Below are 18272 nucleotides of genomic sequence, written 5' to 3' on the forward strand. Positions count from 1 at the left end.
TACCCTCATTATCCTCCTTACTTATTACATTTTCAAAAAGCTGTGAACAGATTTGTCAAACATGATCTCCCTTTCATAAATCCATATTGGCTCTGCTCAATCAGTTAATGATTTTCTAAATGCCCTGTTACCACATCCCTCACGATAGATTCCTACATTTTGTCAATTACTGATGTTAGACTGACTGATCTCTAGTTCCCCATTTTCTCTCTTCCTCCTTTTCAGAAAAGTGAGATGTTTGCTACCAAGGCTGGGAGAGACACTTTGGAAGGTATGGGGAGCTGGGACTTGTCCATGAGAGTAACCAAAGGTCTAGGTCCTGAAATAATTCAGAGTGACGATGTGTTAGTCATGGCTCAGTGGTGCATTTTCATGTCTGAGTCAGGAGGTTTGGGTTCAAATCCACATCCAGAAAGATGAGCATAAAATTCAGGCTGACATTCCACTGAGGGAGCACTGCACTGTTAGAAACAGACTGTCATAGATGGCACTGAGACAGAATGGACGGGTGTAAGAGATCCATTGACACTATTTCAAAGAGCCGGGGTTTCTCCCAGGAGTCTTGGTCAATATTAATCCCTCAATCAACATCGCTGAAACAGATTATCTGGGTATTATTAATTTGTTGTCTATGGGATCTTGCTGTGCATAAATTAGCTGCTGTATTTCCTACATTCCAACATTGTCTACACTTCAAAGGAATTTCATTGGCTGTAAAATGCTTTGGACATCCTGATGTCATGAAAGGCTCTGCAGAAATAAAAAATTTTCTTTAACAGAAGAGAAAAGGCCCAGAAATGGAACAGTCGAGAACAGGATTTCAATTAGTCTCCTCTTATCCTGGAGTAAACAAATACTCCACACACTGTGTGTTTGACGCCAAAGTGATTTATTTGACATTTAACCAGAATATTAAACTCCAGCCCTGTCACAGGGATTATTAACATCGGGAGGAATAAAACCCTCAAGAGCTGGATTTTCAAAGAGGGTTGGGAACCTGACACTGGATCAATTCCGGGTCCGCACTCTGCACCTGAACTGCATCGCTCTTGCAGCACTATTTTTAAATGTAAATAAGCTGTTTTGGCAGAAGGTGAGCTCAGCATCCAAACCGAGGCACCAAGTGCCTCCGGGGGCAGGGAGCTTCCTGTCTGATGCCAGCAGCAAAGGCAGAAGGCAGCCATTTTGGGGTTTGCTGCTGCTTTTCTGAGGTACAGTGCTCAAACTAGAACAAGTCTATCCTTCAAATTCTACAAACAAAAACCAGATGAAAATTAACTTCCTTTCAACCGATGGTAACTCCAACAGCTGTGCACTAACATGCAGCAAGCTGTCTGACTTCATCCTGTAAGTAAGCCTGGGTACTAGATTTTAGTGTAGCCCAACCATTTTCAGGTTCATTTCATGTCATATTCATTGTAATAAGCTAACAATGTCAAAACACAATTTTCTGCTAACATTGAGATGAGAAGCCATTTTGATGATTTTAACCTTTTCCAACAAACTTTCCCAAAACAGTATTACGAAGCAGTGACTGATGGGCAACAGATGATTGGTAGTTGCTTAGAAGTCGCTTCATGTTATCTCAATATTTCTCCATTAGCATTTCTTATGAGAGAATTAAAGGCTGTAACATTTGGGAAAGGAATGGGATAAGCCTTGGACTTGCTCCCTATCGGGAACACACACTGTCCTTGATTGTTGAGTCTGTCTTAATGAATGGGCTCCTGAAAAAACATCAAGATGAGAGACATAGCTTAAAGGAAGGCAGTGTTCCATGTTTAAGACAATGTGGCAAATTAGCTAAAACCAATGGAGTTAACTTTTGTCACATTATTGACAAACCACAGACCAATTAGCCATTTCCAATAACTTGGCTAAGGTGGGCTTACAGCATCTTTTAAGTGTAGAAATGAAGATTTCGAGAAGCCATTTTGTTAGCATGTTATCTGTGTATCGAATGACGGAGGGTTATCCTCACTTCATGTCTTCAGCCTGATCAACCGAGGAATGTTGTGAGAAGTCCGTTTAATTGTTAAAGTTAAACATTCTCCTCTTACTGTTAATTGAAACTTGATTTTTATCTTTCTAACTTGTGACCTTTCCACATTTTAATGGTTAATAAATCTTTTTAAAATGACGATTTAAAGTGTTCATTCCAACCGGATGTTCAGTCCAGTAGAACCTGATGATTTCATTCACAATTGGGGATTTATTGCAAACAACCTGTACCCCATAAATCAATTTAGAATCCAGAAGAAAAGACTGAAAATCCCATTCTGTTCCAGACAGGCTCCTTAACAAGTTCTTTAATGAGATTAAGGGGCCGTTAATTGGTGGTGAGTGGGTTGTCTGTTTCCTCCCCTCCACCGGCACTTTGAAAATTACAAACTGTCTCAGAGGCAGCGGATCCAGTGCCTCCGACTGGGAAAGTAATTTTCAAATCGCACAAGTCCCGGTTCCCACCCCCATCAGAAAGTGAAAATCCAACCCCAGTTATCAGAATGAACCTAGTTCAAACCTGGATGTGATTCACAACAGCAATAACAGCAGAATCCAACCCCTGTTGTCATATGTGAAACTTCTGGTGTCTCATCAAGTTAGATGAAAAAGTGAATCCCTTCCCACAGATGGGGCAGTTGAAAGGCCTCTCCCCAGTGTGAACTCGCTGGTGTCTGTGCAGGTTGTGCGACCGAGTGAATCTCTTCCCACACACACAGCAGGTGAATGGCCTCTCCCCAGTGTGAACTCGCTGGTGTTTCAGCAGATTTATTGGTCCTTTGAAACTCTTCTCACAGTCAGAGCATTTAAACAATCTCTGATCACTGTGAACAAGTTGATGTGTCAGCAGAGCAGATGACTGAGTGAAGCCTTTCCCACACACAGAGCAGGTGAACGGCCTCTCCCCAGTCTGAACTCGCTGGTGGGTCCCCAGGTTAGATGAACTCATGAATCCCTTCCCACACACGGAACAGCTGAACGGCCTCACGCCACTGTGAGCACGCTGGTGTGTCAGAAGATTTGATAACTGCTTGAAACCCTTCCCACAATCGGTGCAGGTGAACGGCCTCTCCCCAGTGTGAATACGTAAATGAATTTCCAGCTGGGATGGGGAAATGAATCCAGTTCCACAGCCCCCACATTTCCACGGTTTCTCCGTGGTGCCGGTGCCCTTGTGTCTCTCCAGATTGGATGATCAGTTGAATGCTTGTCCACACACACACAGACACACACACACACACAGAAAACATGTGTACGTGGAATTCACAACATCCCACTGTAAATGCTGTAATTTTTTTTTCAGGTTGTGTAACTAGCTAAAGCTCTTTGCACAGTCAGTGCACTGGAACACTCTCACCGGTGTGAATGTGTCTCAGTGCTTTTCCAGTCATATAGATGAGTGATTTTTTTTTTCTACAGTCAGAACAGGCAAACATTTCTCCTTCCACATTCAAAGGCTGGTGATATTCTGCTCCTGATGAATCAAGTGACTCTGTTAGATCTTGATGTGATGTTTTGTTTGAGTTACCAGTCTATAAATTCTCCCTTCTGATGCCCCTGTAAGCAGAAATTTCAAAAGTCCTCATTGTAAGCACGGCATAGAAATTAAGAACAGTTAATTTTAGTTCCTATGGAACATTTTTTCCTCTCTTGTTCCCCCAAAGCTGCAAATCCCCGTCCCACACACTCTCCCTCTTCCCTGGGCTGAAATCTAAATAAAGTGTTGGATAATTCTCTGTATCCTTTGATTAAATTCTACAACTGGAGATCATGTTTTACAAGGGGCCATTTGTTAACAGTTTCCCAAACACAGATCAGATCCTCATTGATTTGAGCCCAAAGTGTAACCTCTTATTTATTGTCCCCCCTCCCCCATCCTCTGATGTGAACCATCCTCCACTCGCTGACCCAGGATGGCGGCCGTTAACCTGGGCCTGTTCCCGGGAGGGAGAAGCCCCGCAGCTGCAAACCAGGAGCTGACAATTATTCCTCAGGGTTTGCGGATCCACAAAGTGTTTCCAAATCCTCCCCGTCCAGCCGCCGGCTCCATCGCTCCCTCCCCCCGGGCCTGTCACCGCGGGGTAAACACGGGGCCTGGGGCCTACCCCAGGAGTTGATCCAGTTCCCAGTCCAGCCGCGGTTTCCATTCCTACCCTGTGCTCACAATCTCCTCCCGCCTCCCGAACCGTCCGCTCCTCCTCACTCTGTCACCATGACTGACACTGAGCATGCTCAGAGCACACACCCACAGTGCACCTGCGCACTGGACTCCTGTAGTCATTGATAGGGGACTTTCTGCAACGCGGTTTGTTCTGGGTAAATAATCCGCCATTGATAGCTTGACTTGGGAACACAAAATTCAATGCATCGGCTTCCCAATCGAGATCGGGACCCGGGGCGCTGTTGGCACAGTGGATGGTAAATGCTGAGCTGCTCAAGTCACAGAACAAAACCTGAAACAGCTGCCAGTACTGTTTTGCAATTTGTATTTTATCTTGAGATGCGTGAATGATATTCAAAGTGAGTTTTCTTAGCTTCAGTTCCTGCAGACAGCAACTTAATGCATAGAGGCTGGAGGCTTTTCATACTTGTGTTAGATCTCAGAATGCCTTCCCTCTCCTTCATACATGTTTCTCTCTTAATGTAAATTCCAATGTCCCAATATGTCTGCAAATTTACTTTTCTTATATCATAAATCTTTCATAGTACTTATATTAACAGTAACCTTTGGGAAAAATAAACACTGTTTTACTTAGCTTCCTATGGCTAGATGTAACATCTTATCGTCTCTTTGAAGTTCAAACTAATCTAATATATCTAAAAATGCAATTGGTCCTTGCACCTCGCATTCTAAAACTTCAGCCAGGTTTATGTATTTAGCATTTCAAACCTAGCTTCCCTTTTGATCATTCAAAAGCTCCAGACCAGCTGTCTCCAATTCCATTAAATCCCCTCCCCCAAACAAATCCACACAGAGAAACTAGTCCAAACCCCAAAATTAACCTACCTTTACAATGTATCACATCAATATGATGAAATGCATTATATTTTCATGACAGCGCAATACACACAATAGGTACTTAAAGTATGTACATACCAGAATGTCTGGGCCTTCCTCCATGATGCAATCTGTGCAATTCACCCCCACCTCCACCTCCAATTGCAGATTGGAAAAAGGTCGATGTTGAAATTTACAAAGATCAAGACTGGTACAAACTGGTGGAAACAACCTGCTGAGTTTTTCCATCACTTTCCGTTTTTATTTCAGATTTCCAGTTCCCATAGTATTTTGCTTTTAATTCAGTGCTGGTATCTCTGTAAGGAAAGATATGCTGAAAAGCAGACATGAGATAGACGAAATGGAATGTATCTTGTGCGAAACATAAACACCAGCACAGGTCAGTTGAACAGAATTCACTGTTTCTGGACTTGATATTTTCTGTAATTCAGTGTCATCTCCAACCAGCTCCTGATCAGCATGTTCCACGTCCATCACTTGTACTGCACATGCTCAGAGTGCAACCGAGTGCTGAGTAATCACACCACGCTCCTGTAGTCATTGATGGGGCACATTCTGGCACATGGAAAATTATCGATTGTAACAGTGTCGCTCAAAGCTTAATTGGTGAATGAAAATGTTCATCACCACATTGAGATTGGGCCTGTTTCTGTATCAAGTAGCACTTGCTAAGAAATAACCTGCTCACTAATGCTAAGCGTGGGTTCCGCCAGGGTCACTCAGCCCCTGACCTCATTACAGCCGTGGTTCAAACATGGACAAAAGAGCTGCACTCCTGAGGTGCGTTGAGAGTGACTGCCCTTGACATCCAGGCAGCATTTGACCAAGTGTGGCATCAAGGAGCCCTGGCAACACTGGAGTCAATGGGAATAAGGGGGGAAACTCTACACTGGTTGCATTCATACCTAGCACAAAGGAAGATGGTTGTGGCTGTTGGGGGTCAATCATCTCATTTCTACGACATCATGGCAGGAATTCCTCAGGGTAGTGTCCTAGACCCAACCATCTTCAGGCTGTTTCATCAATGTCCTTCCTCCCATCATATGGTCAGAAATGGGGATGTTCACTGGTGATTGCACAATGTTCAGCACCATTCGCGACTCCTCAGCTACTGAAGCAGTGCATGTCTAAATGCAGCAAGATCTGGACAATATCCAGGCTTGTACTGACAGGTGGCAAGTAACGTTCGCAAGACACAAGTGCCAGGCAATGACCATCTCCAACAAGTAAGAATCTACCCATCACCCCTTGACATTCAGTGGCATTACCTTCACTGAGTCCCCCACTATCAATATCCTGGGTGTTACCATTGAGCAGAAACAGAACTGGACCAGCCATGTAAATACTATGGCTCCAAGAGCAGGTCAGAGGCTGGAGATCCTGCCGCAAGTAACTCACCTCCTGACTCTCCAAAACCTGTCCACCATCTGCAAAGCACAAGACAGGAGTGTGATGGAATATTCTCCACTTGCCTGGATGAGTGCAGCTCCAACAACACTCAAGAAGCTTGACACCATCCAGGGCATCCGCTTGATTGGCACCCATCCACAAACATTCACTCCCTCCACCACCGACAAACAGTAGCAGCTGTGTGTACCATCTACAAGATGCACTGCAGGAACTCACCAAGGCTCCTTTGACAGCACCTTCCAAACCCACGACCGCAGCCATCTCGAAGGACAAGGGCAGCAGATAGATGGGAACACCACCCCCTGGAAGTTCCCCTCCAAACCACTCACCATCCTGACTTGGAAATATATCGCCATTCCTTCAGTTGCTGGATCAAAATCCTGGAGCTCCCTTCTTAACAGCACTGTGGGTGTACCTGCAGTGGTTCAAGAAGGCAGCTCACCACCACCTTCTCAAGGGCAACTAGCTATGGGGAATAAATGCTGGCCCAGCCAGTGAAGCCCACATCCCGTGAATGAACTTTAAAAAATATTATATATATATAGTTAATATATGATATATTACTATATCATAGATTAGGCAGAGGTCATGGTCCATATCGGTACCAACAACATAAGTAAAAAGAGGGATGAGGGCCTGAAAGCAGAATATAGGGAGCTAGGAAATAAATTAAAAAACAGGACCTCAAAGGTAGTAATCACAGGATTACTCCCAGTACCATGTGCTAGTGAGATCAGGAGTTGGAGAATAAACCAGATGAATACATGGCTGGAGAGATGGTGTAGGAGGGAGGGATTTAGATTCCTGAGGCATGGGGACTGACTCTGGGGATGATGGGACATGTAAAAGCTGGATGGGTTGCAGGACCAGTATCCTCGCAGTGGTATTTGCTAGTAATGTGGGGGAGGGTTTAAACTAGACTGGCAAGGGAAAGGGAAACTGAGTGAGGAGACACAAGAGAGGGAAACAAAGATAGGAATGAAAGATAGAAAAGTAGAAAGCAAAAGTGGAAGGCAGAGGAAACAAGGGCTAGCAGCAAATAGGACCATAGTACAAAAAGAGATGTATAAAAAATGTTAAAAAGACAAGTCGAAAGGCACTGTATATGGATGCATGGAGCATTTGCAATAAGGTAGATGAATTAACAGTGCAAATAGATGTGAACGGGTACAATATGATTGTGATTATGGAGACATGGCTGCAGGGTGACCAAGGCTGGGAACTGAATATCCAAGGGTACTCGATATTTAGGACAGACAGGCAAAAAGGAAAAGGAGGTGGTGTGACATTGTTAGTTAAGGATGAAATTGGTGCAGTAGTGAGAGAGGATATTGGCTTAGAAAATCTAGACCTAGAATCTGTCTGGGTGGAGCTAAGAAGAAACAAAGGGCAGGAAACATTCGTGGGGGTTGTCTATCAGCCTCCAAACAGTAGCGATAAGGTAGGTGACAGTGTTAAACAGGAAATTAGAGATGTATGTAACAAGGGTGCTACGGTAATCATGGGTGACTTTAAGCTGCATATAGACTGGGCAAGCCAAATTAGCAAAAATACTCTGGCAGATGAATTCCTGGAATGTACAAGATAGTATTTAGGCCAGAATGTCGAGGAACTGATTAGGGAACAGGCTATCCTAGATTTGGTATTGTGCAATGAAGGGGAGTCATACGGAATTGAAATGTTAACTCTGTTTCTCTCTCCACAGGTGGTGTCAGACCTGCTGAGTTTTCCCAGTATTTTCTGTTCTTATTTCAGATATCCAGCATCCGCAATATTTTGCTTTTACGCTAGCATCACGATGAAACCTTTTCAGCAACAACTGGTGAGAATTTGGAATTCACTATCTGATGGATACAGGTTCAAGAGTAAACTTCAAAAAGGAACTGGATAAATATTTGAAGGAGAAATGATGCAGGGATGAGTAAAGAATGGGGGAGTGGGACTAACTGGATAGCTCGTCGAATTTGTCAGCACAGATTTGATAGGCCAACCGGCCTCCTTCTCTGCTGTACTATTAGGAGATTCTATCATCTATAATAATATAATGATTCATAATAAACATATGATAGAATCATAGAGCATGGATGGTGGCCATTCAGCCCACTGTGCCTGAAAACGTTACCAATCTGTCCCACTCCCCTGCTCTTTTCCGATTGCCTTCCAAATCTTTCCGTATTAATTTAAAATCCAAATCACTTTTGAAAGTTACGACTGAATTTGCTTCTAACAACCATTCAAACAATGACTTCAGTCTTCCCAATATTTAATTGGAGGAAATTTTCTGCACATCCGCCAAACAGTCTGATAATTTACCAAGAGTGGAGAAGCCGAGAGAGGTGGTGGTGAAGCAGAGCTGGGAGCTGTCAGTGTAAATGTGATAAGTGACAGTGTTTTCAGATGATGTCACTGTTTGGAACAGGTTAATGAAAAATAAGAGGAGACCAAGTCTGGATCCTTTGGGGACACCAGAGGTGACTCTGTGAGTGGAAAGGGAAGACATTGCAAGTGATTCTCTGGCGATGATTAGATAGAGAAGAATGGAACTAGGAGAGAGCAGCCCCACCCAGCTGGACGACAGGGGAGAGGCGAAGGTGCAGAATGATGTGGTCAACCTTGTCAAAGGCTGCAGACAGGTCGAGGACGAGAAGGGAGAGTTTATCTTAGTCACAGTCACATAGGATGTCATTTGTGACTTGGATAAGAGCTGTTTCAGTACTGTGACAGGGGCAAAAACATGATTGGAGGGATTCAGACATGGAGTTCTGGGAAAGATGGGCAGGGATTTGGGAGGTAACAACAAGGACTTTGGAGAGGAAAGAGAGACTGGAGATGGGGCAGTAGTTTGGAAAGACAGTGGGGACAAAGATTTGTTTTTTGAGAAGGGTATAATGATGGCAGATTTGAAGGAGAGAGGGACAGTACCTGAGAGAGAAAACTGTTATCATAGTCAGTGAACATGGGGAAGTTGAGTGATCAGTAGTTTAGTTGCAACAGGGTTGATGAAGGAGGTGGGTTTCATGGACAAGATGAGCTCTGAGAGGGCCTGAGGGGAGATGGGAGAGAAACTACAGAAAGATGAGAGTTCAAGGCTCGGGTAATGGGGAACTTTAGGGAGGGCGAGTGGAAGGGAGGGAAGCAGCAGAGGCAGCTGATCGGATTATCTCAATCTTAGTGACAAAGGAGCTCCATGAGATCCTCACACCGGTTGCTGGGGGTGAGGATGGAGGCTAGGGGAGAGGGAGAGCACTTCAAAATGAAGTAACTTGTGTTAGAGATATTAAAAAGATTCAACACATTGTGTCTTTAGCACAAAACTAATTTATGTGACATTTATCCAGAATATTAGCCCCTCTAAGTGGTCTGTAGTTTATTAACATCAGCAGAAACAGATCCCAGGGAACATGGTTCAGTCCTGGATGTGATTAATAGCAAATTCCCAGCACTTTAGTTACTTGTGAACTTGCTGGTGTCTCAGCAGGTTGGATGAGGTAGTGAATCCCTTCCCACACTGGAGGCAAGTGAATGGTCTCTCCCCAGTGTGAACTCGCTGGTGTGCCAGCAGGTTGGATGAGGTAGTGAATCCCTTCCCACAATGGGGGCAGGTGAATGGCTTCTCCCCAGTGTGAACTCGTTGGTGTGTCAGCAGGTGGGGTGAATGACTAAATGCCTTCCCACACTGGGGGCAGGTGAATGGCTTCTCCCCAGTGTGAATTCGTTGGTGTGCCAGCAGGTTGGATGAGGTAGTGAATCTCTTCCCACACTGAGGGCAGATGAATGGCCTCTCCCCAGTGTGAATTTGCTGGTGTCTCAGCAGGGTGGATAACTGAGTGAATCCCTTCCCACACTGGGGGCAGGTGAATGGCTTCTCCCCAGTGTGAACTCGCTGGTGTCTCAGCAGGTGGGATGAGGTAGTGAATCTCTTCCCACACTGAGGGCAGATGAATGGCCTCTCCCCAGTGTGAATTTGCTGGTGTCTCAGGAGGCTAGATAACTGAGTGAATCCCTTCCCACACTGGGGGCAGGTGAATGGCCTCTCCCCAGTGTGAACTTGCTGGTGTGTTAGCAGGCTGTGTGACTCAGTGAATCCCTTCCCACACTCAGAGCAGGTGAACAGTCTTTCCCCCGTGTGAACTTGCTGGTGTCTCAGCAGGTGGGATGACTGAGTGAATCCATTCCCACACTGGAGACAGATGAATGGCCTCTCCCCAGTGTGAATTCGCTGGTGTACAGTGAGTTGGGATGATCCCCTGAACCCAGTCCCGCATTTAGAGCACTTAAATGGTCTCTTGTCAGTGTGAACACATTGATGGGACATCAGCTCTCAGGAACTTTTATAGCACTTCCTGCAGTCTGGGCATTTAAAAGGTCTCTCTTCACTGTGAACTCGCTGGTGGCTCAGCAGGTGGGCTGAAAGAGTAAATCCCTTCCCACAATTTGAGCAGGTGAACGACCTCTCCCCAGTGTGACTGCGCCGATGCCCTTCCAGCTCAGATGGGAATCTGAATCTCTTCCCACAGTCCCCACATTTCCATGGTTTCTCCCGGATGTGGCTGTGCTTGTGTCTTGACAGGCCAGATGATCGGTTGAAACCTCGTCCACACACAGGACACGTGTACGATTTCTCTCCACTGTGAATGGTGCTTTTTCCTTCCACGTTCAAAATCAAATGATATTCAGGTTACGATAAATCGGGCGACTGTCAGATTCTGCTGTGATGTTTTGTTTCTGTTTCCTGACTGCAAATCCCCTCCTTCTAATCCCCTGTGAAACTGATTTAAAACAGAAAAAAGGGAGTGAGAGAGAACCCACAAAATCACAAAGGCAGGTTGAGCTGAATGAATCTGGTAATTTGTGGGGCTGGCACGAGGCAAAAGTGACCATAATGCTGGATTGTCATAAAAACCCAACTGGTTCACTAATGTCCTTCAGGGAATGGAACCTGTCACCTGGTCTGGGTCTACACAAGACTCTGCCTCCATGGGAGGAAAGAGAGAGGTGGGAGATGCAGGGGGTGAAGATGTGTTTAATACATCTTCAGCTCAACCAGAACTTTGGCAGAATATCCCAAGCCCTCAACGTCCCACGACCTAGAAGGACGAAGGTAACAGGTGTCAATGAACACCATCACCTCCAGCTCACACACTGTCCTGACTTGTCTGACATGCAGTACTGGATGAGCAGAAATTTCCTCCATTTAAATGTTGGGAAGATGAAAGCCATTGTTTTCAGTCCCTGCTACAAACTCCACTCCCTAACCACTGACTCCATCCCTCTTGCAGCTCTCTGAGGCTGAACTAGACTGTTCACAATCTTGTTGTCATATTTTAGCCCAAGCTGAGCTTCTGACTACAAATCACTAAAACCAGCCATTTCCACCTCAGTAAAATCGCCCAACTGTGTTCCTGCCTCAGTTCATCTGCTGCTGAAACTCATCCATTCCTTTGTTCCCTCTAAACTGAACGATTTGACTGTGCTTCTTGTCGGCCTCCCAGATTCAACTCCATAGAAACTGGAGGTCACCCAAAACTCAGCAGCTCATGTCCTTACTTGTACCAAGTCTTGTTCACCATCATCCCCTGTGTTCCCTGACGGTCGTGGTCGTCTCCAGCCCTTCAGCCTTCCAGGATTATCTGAGATCATCTAATTCTGACCCACCCCTGGCTCCAATTCCTCCCGTGCATCCACAATCTCCTCCAGCCTCCTCAGCTGCCTGTTCCACCCCAGTCCGTCTCCACCAGCCGCACTGAGCATGCTCTGAGCACAGCCCGGCCCCCACGCAGTCGCTCTGGGTTCCTGTTCTCATCGATAGGGGGCTTTCTGACCCATGAGGCATTCTGAGTAATCCTGCCACCATTGAGGCCAATCAGCGAACAGACAATTTTTTTCAACACCAGCTCTGAAGAAGGGTCATATGGACTCGAAACGTTAACTCTGTTTGTCTCTCCACAGATGCTGTTAGACCTGTTGAGCTTTTCCAGCAATTTCTGTTTTTGTTTCAGATTTCCAGCATGCGCAGTTTTTTGCTTTTGCCTTAGGCAATTTTTTTTCCCCCAGTTGGTAAAACAGAAGATCCATGAATGAGGGGGATATTGGACAGGAAGCACAATGAGAGGTTCAGACACTTTATTAAATACTCACAGCAGAAGCACATTAATCTGATCGGAGATCACTTCCTCATGAGCAGCCAGCTGAGTGGAGCCTCCTGAGATTCTGTTCCCTTTCCAGTCAGTATTTACAGGAGCTGGGACATGGAAAAGAGTCTCAGTAAAATCAGGGATTTATTTGTTCACTGTTTTAAAATGGGCCTGGGCTCACACTCGAAGTTTGTGCAGCCTGTGACTCCCTGGGATTATTAACCCTCCCCTTCCAGACCCTTTGGGCTCTCTATTGTTTCTCAATATCCTCCCGGCCCTGTGACTCCCGAGGTTTATTAACCCTCCCTCTCCAGGCCCTTTGGACTGTCTAATGTTGGACTATGTATTGTTTTTCAATGTCCTCCTGGCCTTGTTGTATCTGATCCAATAAAAACCCTCTTTACATCACACAGGGAACAGCTTTAGACATGTTCTGACTTTTCACCTCAATCTTATTCTGCTGAATGATCTTACTGACCGTTCCCTTTCTCTCGATCAGTCCGTCCACCATCTCTTTTCTGGATTTCACTCCTTCTTGTTGTTCCAGGATTTCATCTCTCTGCCTTTTATTTCTTTTACTGAAGATTCCTGTCCATTGCTGCCTCACAGCCTCGTCCTGTTCCCACATATTCTCCATATCTAAGTGCTTCCCAGCGGCCGTGCCAGCCGTGGCCCCTATTCCAGCCCAGTCACTGATCCCTCTCTTCCCTCCACCCTTTTTACTGGTGTCACTATCACAGGAACGATTGCAGAGTTTTGCAAAACTGCCTTAACGCCGGGGTCTTGGCTACTGGTGGTCATAGTCCACCCATCTCTCTCCCTGCGTTCTGACTTCTGAAATCCCCGGATAATTCCCTTATCATCTGAACATCAAGGTGCTTGAAGATGGGATGATATAACCTTGGGGACGGGTGTATTGGGGTTCAGGGCAAATATTACAGGAATTATTTTAAATCTTGTATCATTATATCGGCTTTCTGAGTATGGGTGATGATTAAACCATTTGTGGGATCAATTTCTTATGGCAGGACAGATTGAGGGGTAGTCAGTGAAGCATATGGGGCCTTCGGCTTCATAAATAGAGGTACTGAGTATAAAAACAGAGGCATTATTTTGGCATTTATAAGGAAGGCAAATGGAATTTTGGCATTTTTTGCAAAAGGAAGAGTATAAAAATAGGGAAGTGTTGTTGCAACTGTACAAGGCATTGGTGAGACCGCACCTGGAGTACTGTGCACAGTTTTGGTCCCCTTACTTGAGGAAGGATTTAGTTGCACTGGAAGCGGTTCGGAGGAGGTTCACTAGATTGATTCCAGAGATGCGGGGCTTGTCTTATGAGGAGAGATTGAGCAGTTTAGGCCTATACTCGCTAGAGTTTAGAAGGATGAGAGGAGATCTAATTGAGGTATATAAGATGCTAAAGGGGATAGACAAAGTAGACGTGGAGCGGATGTTTCCCCTTGTGGGGCATTCTAGAAAAAGAGGCCATAGTTTGAGGCTAAGGTGTGGTAGATTTAAATCAGAGATGAGGAGGAATTACTTTTCTCAAAGGGTCGTGAATCTATGGAATTCACTATTCCAGAGTGCAGGGGATACCGGGACACTGAATAATTTTGAGGAGATAGATTTTTAATTAGTAATGGGTTGAAAGGTTATGGGGAGAAGGCGAGAAATTGGAGTTGAGGCCGAAATGAGATCAGCCGTGATCGTATTGAATGGCTGGGCAGGCTCGAGGGGCCGAATTGCCTATTCCTGCTCCTAGTTCTTATGTTATAGAGTTTTGGTTAGGTCACAACTAGAATATTGCATCCAGTTCTGGTCCCCAGTCTTTAGGAAGAATGTGAGGGGCCTTGATAAGGTGCAGAGGAGATTTACCAGAATGGTTCGAGGGATGAGGGATTTTAGCTACAAGGTTTGGCTGGAGAAGCTGGGGTTGTTCTCTTTGGAGCTGGGGGATTGAGGGGAGATTTGATAGCGGTGTACAAGATTATGAAAGGTTTAGAATAAGATAGACAAAGGAAATCCTTTTCCATTAGCTGATGGTACAAGGATACAGGTTTTTGGCAAGAGATGCAAGAGGGGATATGAGGAAGAACGTTTTTCACAGCAAGTAGGGTCACGTGATTTGTTCAACCAATGTGTAGCTAGTGCGGGGGTATAAATTCTAGGGGAGGAGTTTCCTAGGAAGTGGTTGCAGGAGGGGCTGGCTGGATACAAGCAGCCACACAAGCTCTTGTCTAAATAAAGCTTAATTTGTTTGACTAAAAAGCCTCTGAGAGCATGTTTCTACAATAATAACCTGGAACTCAGCCCACGAGGGTGGTGGAAGTGGAGACGATTAATCATTTCAAAAGGAAATTGGATGTTATACTGCCAGGATTTTATGAAGGATTTGACCATGTTAAGTGCATGCTGGACCCTGAAGTTCTGGTCACTTATCATTTAACTTCTCCACCCCACTCCCACTCTGACCTCTGTGTCCTTGGCCTCCTGAACTGTTCCAATGAAGCTCAAGGGGAGTTTGAGGAACAGCAGCTCATCTTTCGATTCGTCACTTTACAACCTTCCAGACTCAGCATCGAGTTCAGTAGTTTCTGCACCAACAGAGAGTTGTCAGGATCAGGAACGCTCTACCTGAAAAGGTGCTGGAACCTGATTCTATGTTTAGTCTCCGCCCACTGGTCCTAGATTCCCCAACCAGTGAATATAGTTTCTCTCTATCAACCCGGTCAGTTCCAATTAATATCCCAAAAACTTTGATCAAATCACCTCTTCATCTTCTAAATTCCCGGGTTTCCGGGATTACAATGCTCATAGTGAGGTGCGGTGCTGGATTTTAGCAGAAGGAATAGGGAGAGGGAAGATATAATTCATGGCTCAGTTCTAAAGAGTGTGCATGGACAGAGGGACCCGGGGTTCATGTGCTTTGATCTCTGAAGGTGACAGGATGTATTAAGAGAGAAGTTAGCAAAGCCGATTGGATCTTGAGCTACATAAATAGTGACATTGAGAACAAAAACAGGAAGCTATGCTGAATCTTTACAAAGCACTGGTTAGGCTCCAATTTGAGTATCTTCTGGTCACCAGACGTTAGCAAGGATGTGAAGGTCCTTGAGAAGGTGCAGAGGAGGTTTACCAGAATAGTTCCTGCAAAGGAGGTTGAGGTGGGATTTGATTGAGGTGCACAAGGTTCTGGCAGGTTTAGATAAGGTGGACAAAGAAAAGCTGTTCCCATCAGCTGATTGTACAAGGACTCGGGGACACAGATTTAAGGCTTTGGGTAAAAGGTACGGGAAATGTGATGAAGAATGTTGTTACACAGTGAGTGGTAATGACCTGGAGTTTACTGCCTACGAAAGGAGGTGGAAACGGATATGATGAATGATCTCAAAAGGAAATTGGACAGACACGCGAGGGAAATAAACCTGCAAGGATATGGGGATAGAGCAGGGGCAGGGGAATGGGACGACTGGATTGCTCCAGAAAACTGGCATGGACTCAATGGGCTAAATGGCTTCCTCTGTGCCATAATGACTCTTTTGTGTAATCTTCTTCTGTAATTTAACCCTTGGAGTTTGGATATCACTCAGGTAAAACTGTGCTACACTCCCTCCTGGTGTTTTTCCAGTCACATTGATATCTGAAATTTTCTCCCACAAACAGAACAGACAAACCTTCCACATTCAGATGCTGCTGATATTCAGTTTCTGATGAATCGAGTGAATCTGTCAGATCTTGTTGTGATGTTTGGTTTGAGTTTCCCGTCTATCAATCCTCCAATTCCAGTGCCCTGTAAAGTTTACAGAAACCATCACTGTCAGTCTAGGACAGAAATTCACAATATTCTCTCCTCTAGGGTTGCCAACTCTGATTAAATGGAGGTTCCATCACATGACTTGTCCCTATGCTCCAGCCATGAGTCGGCCAACACATCCTTCCTTGTGACACACTGCCTTCTCAGGCCAATTGGAAAGCAAAATGTCTCGTGACGCAATTGGATGATGATTTGTCCCACTTTCAATATTTTAATAAAGAGAAACATTCAAAGAAAATTACAAATTAAAACAATCTTTTTAATGCCCTTAAGATATTTCTCCAGTGCTGCACACAGCAATGTCCTGGAGATTGAGCTTCAGCTCCTGGAAACTCCAGTCCAATCCTGGAAGATGGCAACCCACTCTTTGCCTGTCTCCTAATCCAGGATCACAGCGCATGCGCCCTGCTGTACCGGGCCTGTGAACGGAAGGCGCCCCGCAGCTCATAGACCTTTCGGTGCTAATGCGGGACCGGTAACTTTTTACTCGGGGTTCGAAGCCTCCGCGTAGTATTTATGAAGCCCCCCCGCCCATTCTGCTGGCTCTAATCCTCCCTGCTCACCCACCGACTCCATTACTCAACTGCACTCGATTGTTTCTTCCCCGTTCCTTGCAGCGCCATTGACAGTCTGCACTGCGCATGCTCTACTCTCAGCGGGAAACTGCGCCTGCGCGAGGCACGCCGGTCGTGTGGATAGGGCACATTCTTACCCGCAGTGAATGCTGGGTCAGAGCGACGCCATTGTGATCATACATTTTTTTTAGTAGAACATTGTGATTTGCGATCAGAATTCCGATTACAATTGGAGCCATTTGTCCAAGTTACAAATTTACTAAATCAATTGATACAGCAACTAAAGAGCACGTGTCTTCCACCATAGTTCTGTCCTGGGTGTGATTAACAGCAGAACAAACCCCTACAGTTAGATGTGGACTCACTGGAGTCTCAGTAGGTGGGGTGAACAAGTGATTTTTTTTCCATAGACATAAGGGTTAAACTATCCCTCCCGAATAAGAATGGACTAGTCGTAGATCAAAAGTGTTGGGTTTCTAAAGTTGGAGTGTTAACCAGGGGGCAAATTGAGTGAATGCCTTTGCACACACAATGAGTCTGATTCTCCTCCCTCAAATGTGAACGTGCTGTTGCGTCAGTAAGTGGGATGACTGAGTAAATCCTTTTCCACATTCAGCTTTCAAATTATCTTTGCACGGTGAGGTTTTATCTAAGAATTTCCAGCTCAGGCGGGAATCACAAATCCTTCTGGTGGTTAGTTTCACAATCTTTTTTAAAATTCATTCAAGGGATGTGGGCGTCGCTGGCTAGGCCAGCATTTATTGTCCATCCCTAATTGCCCTTGAGAAGGTGGTGGTAATCTAGCTTCTTGAACCACTGCAGTCCATGTGGTGTAGGTACACCCACAGTGCTGTTATGGAGGGAGTTCCAGGATTTTGACCCAGCGACAGCAAAGGAACGGCAGTATATTTCCAAGTCAGGATGGTGAGTGGCTTGGATGGGAAGTTCCAGGTGGTGGTGTTTCCCAGGGATCTGCTGTCCTTGCCCTTTTAGATGGTAGTGGTCTTGGGTTTAGAAGGTGCTGTCTAAGGTGAGTTCTTGCAGTGCATCTTGTAGATGGTACACACTTCTGCTACTGTGCGTCAGTGGTGGAGGGAGTGAATGTTTGTGGATGGGGTGCCAGTCAAGTGGGCTGCTTTGTCCTGGATGGCGTTGAGCTTCTTGAGTGTTGTGGGAGCTGCACTAATCCAGGCAAGTGGAGAGTATTCCATCACACTCCTGACTTGTGTCTTGTAGATGATGAAGTCAGGAGGTGAGTTATTGCCACAGGATTCCTAGCCTCTGACCTGCTCTTGTAGCCACAGTATTTATATGGCTAA

The 18272-nt window shown here is 45.3% G+C and overlaps 1 protein-coding gene and 1 long non-coding RNA gene across 2 annotated transcripts; both read right to left on the reverse strand.

Annotated features, from left to right (window-relative positions):
* Nucleotides 1–2436: 2436 nt before the first annotated feature.
* Nucleotides 2437–10695, reverse strand: LOC144674248 (uncharacterized). Its single transcript, XM_078535681.1, has 5 exons — nucleotides 10684–10695; nucleotides 10479–10565; nucleotides 9883–10358; nucleotides 4251–4431; nucleotides 2437–3073 (listed from the first exon to the last, which is right to left on the reverse strand). The coding sequence occupies exons 1-5, from the start codon at nucleotides 10693–10695 to the stop codon at nucleotides 2570–2572; spliced, it is 1260 nt and encodes a 419-aa protein (XP_078391807.1). The 3' UTR covers nucleotides 2437–2569.
* Nucleotides 10696–11178: 483 nt separating this feature from the next.
* LOC144674245 (uncharacterized) lies at nucleotides 11179–17012 on the reverse strand. The gene is made up of 4 exons (XR_013574494.1): nucleotides 16963–17012; nucleotides 16239–16354; nucleotides 12569–12671; nucleotides 11179–11199 (listed from the first exon to the last, which is right to left on the reverse strand). It is a non-coding gene; the product is annotated as an uncharacterized LOC144674245 (long non-coding RNA).
* Between the last annotated feature and the right edge of the window lie 1260 nt (nucleotides 17013–18272).

Source organism: Cetorhinus maximus, unplaced genomic scaffold (assembly GCF_964194155.1).
Source record: "Cetorhinus maximus unplaced genomic scaffold, sCetMax3.hap1.1 HAP1_SCAFFOLD_598, whole genome shotgun sequence".
NCBI classification, from domain to species: domain Eukaryota; kingdom Metazoa; phylum Chordata; class Chondrichthyes; order Lamniformes; family Cetorhinidae; genus Cetorhinus; species Cetorhinus maximus.